Source organism: Ctenocephalides felis, unplaced genomic scaffold, assembly GCF_003426905.1.
Source record: "Ctenocephalides felis isolate EL2017-DRISC unplaced genomic scaffold, ASM342690v1 CF-g0.4_SCAFFOLD_00845, whole genome shotgun sequence".
In the NCBI taxonomy this organism is placed as follows: domain Eukaryota; kingdom Metazoa; phylum Arthropoda; class Insecta; order Siphonaptera; family Pulicidae; genus Ctenocephalides; species Ctenocephalides felis.
This window is the reverse complement of record NW_020536999.1, coordinates 30,540,870-30,543,470: the sequence shown is the minus strand read 5'-3', so window position 1 is coordinate 30,543,470 and position 2,601 is coordinate 30,540,870. Positions and strand designations below refer to the sequence as shown.

Below are 2,601 nucleotides of genomic sequence, written 5' to 3'. Positions count from 1 at the left end.
TTCTTGTCAGTTTAAATAAAAAAAAATTTTAGTTTTATTTTGCATTTCGAAATTCAATCTGAGGGGGCATCTATTAATCACGTGAGCTAGTTTTTAAGGATTTTTAGACCCCCCCTCCCCGTTGGTGATTTTTGGTGATATTCAAATTTACTACCCCTCCGCCACCAAACATCACGTGTATTTTTAGTTACGTGGGAAAACTGTATTTTTTTTTATTTTTTTTTAAATGTTTGAACTTTTTTATAAAAAATAGTAAAAAAAATAAATACCGTTATATTTTACTATGCTCCTTCCTCCCCAACGTGATATTTCGTGATTTTTTGTCAAACCCCCCTTCTCTCTAAAAACTCACGTGATTAATGGACGCCCCCTGATGATAATAATTTTTTAGTTAAATTAAAAAATTAAAGTCGGAAGTAATTAATACTGTTGTAGTTCAGATTATTTCACATTTCTTAATGCTTAGGCAAATGGGTGCAATACTCGTATATATTCACTGCAACTCCAAATTTGTGTTGAATTTATATGTAATGCGAGTCTAGGAAAGCCTGCTCCAACAGTTTGATGTTCGCAGAGTACCCACACAACTCACGCGAAACCTCCTAACATCAACGTACCGTGCGAACATCGCGGGGAAGGCTAGCCTGACAGCCACACGAAACTGGCGACCGTTCTCAGTCTAACGTGGTCCGCGATACCAGCTGGTTAGCAATAGCGACCGAGAAGGATCAATTTATCGAAAATCGCCGTCAGTGCAATACACACTGCGTTAAGTGTTATTAAATACTTGTCGTCGGGTAAACAGTTCAATTTGTACATCGCGTGAGTCACATAACATAACCGTAGTGCATTTTGCGAATTTTGTGTAAACGCTGTGTTAAAACTGCATCGTGACAGTGCTGTGTCGAAGTAGTGAGATAATTAGTTTTAAATATAATCATTGGTTCCACGGTTCGAGATTCTACAAATTTACTACATGCTTCCTGGAATTTGATATCGCTGTTTGAAGATAGGAAACACGTGAGTACCTGTTAAACTTAGTTATAAGTTTACTTAAGCGGAATCTTTGTACTATTCAAACATGTTGTATCATTCTTTTCGGCTACTTTGATTCATTGAAACTTACTTTATATAGAATATATGTGCTGTTATTTTTATTTTTCATTTCATTCATCATATAGACAAATACGATTTTCATTAATAGTTACGAGTTTCATTATTTAATTTATTTGATTAATATTTTCATACTGAATATTTTCTATATGCTTTTAACTGCGAGCAAATACAATAACATAAAAATCAGTAATGTAGCTTATAAACGACTACTAATCATATGTAGAAAACATAAGTGCATTGTTTATAAATATTGTGATAGATCGCACGCGACATGTGCATCGCCCACGCCGCAATACGACTACACATGATACCGCAAGATCGTTTTGTTTTATGTTATGAAGGTCGCTTATGAAAACAAAAAGCGGCTTCATAAAACTCTGTATATCTCGTGCTTTTGCGCGCTGCTGCATGATTTTATTGGTTCAAAAGCTATTACGTTTTCCATTCATTTATCCCGTTTGTGGAGCACGTTTCGTAGTATGCATTTTATCTTTGCTAGTAGTATGTGTATATAATATACATGTATTCGGCGTTTAACAGTGCGGGATGAATCCCCACTACGCGACAGACGTACTAACACACTTTCAGAAAATAGGTATACGTCATTATTATTACTCTCTTCATTTCATAACTTCGCTTGAATGTGTTGAACAAAAACAAAACCACGTGTTCGGCACGTAAAGAAATGCGACCGGCGTGAATTGCACACAGTTACGTTTAACGTAATTTTAAATCACTAATGAACTATCATAATATATAAAATAAACCAAATCTTATTATATATTATAATATATATATATATATAATAAGATTTAGATTTTTTTGCTCACATACAATAATTGGTAATGAACTATTTGCGAAAGATTAACGTCATTTCACAAACTTAATAGGTAGTGAAAAAAATATGATTCAACACATACTATATTGTGTGAATAACGTTTCATAAATTATTTCGGTATGCTTATATTATTTACAATTAATATTAATTATGTTTATTTAATTATTATCATTTCTTTTCTTACAGACAATGGCAACCAAAGGCAAAAGACCATTACGCAATTTAACCGCTTCCGACAAAATCGAAGCCATTCAGCGGATTCACGATGGTGAATCCAAGGCTTCAGTTGCTCGTGACATAGGCGTACCTGAATCAACTTTACGAGGTTGGTGCAAAAATGAAGATAAACTGCGATATATGTCGCGACAATCTACACCTGACGGAGTCGCCGCCGTGGGTGGAGATGATTCCGGTGATTCTTTGGGTATTTCATCGGCTGTTCCAGAGAAACGTACTAAGTACGATTATACGTCAGCTACTAAGCCTCCGAAATACGACTTTTCGGGTTCGCTAGGAGTAATAAAAAATGGTGTTAGCGCATCAGGACTAGATTTGAGCGGCGTTGATAAACGTATGGATACTGTAATGGACTCTGATTTGGGCGCTAGTAGCATGATGCCCTCGGGTGCGGATTTAGTGCGCTATGG

The 2,601-nt window shown here is 35.6% G+C and overlaps 1 protein-coding gene across 1 annotated transcript in view; it reads left to right on the top strand.

Annotated features, from left to right (window-relative positions):
• Positions 1–704: 704 nt before the first annotated feature.
• The window catches only part of LOC113382058 (protein distal antenna), a 5,084-nt gene continuing 3,187 nt past the window's right edge, over positions 705–2,601 (top strand). Inside the window, exons 1-2 of the mRNA XM_026620621.1 lie at positions 705–1,020; positions 2,141–2,579. Coding sequence (XP_026476406.1) covers positions 2,144–2,579 — 436 coding nt within the window. The 5' untranslated portion in view covers positions 705–1,020; positions 2,141–2,143. The remainder of the gene's footprint in view (positions 1,021–2,140; positions 2,580–2,601) is intronic.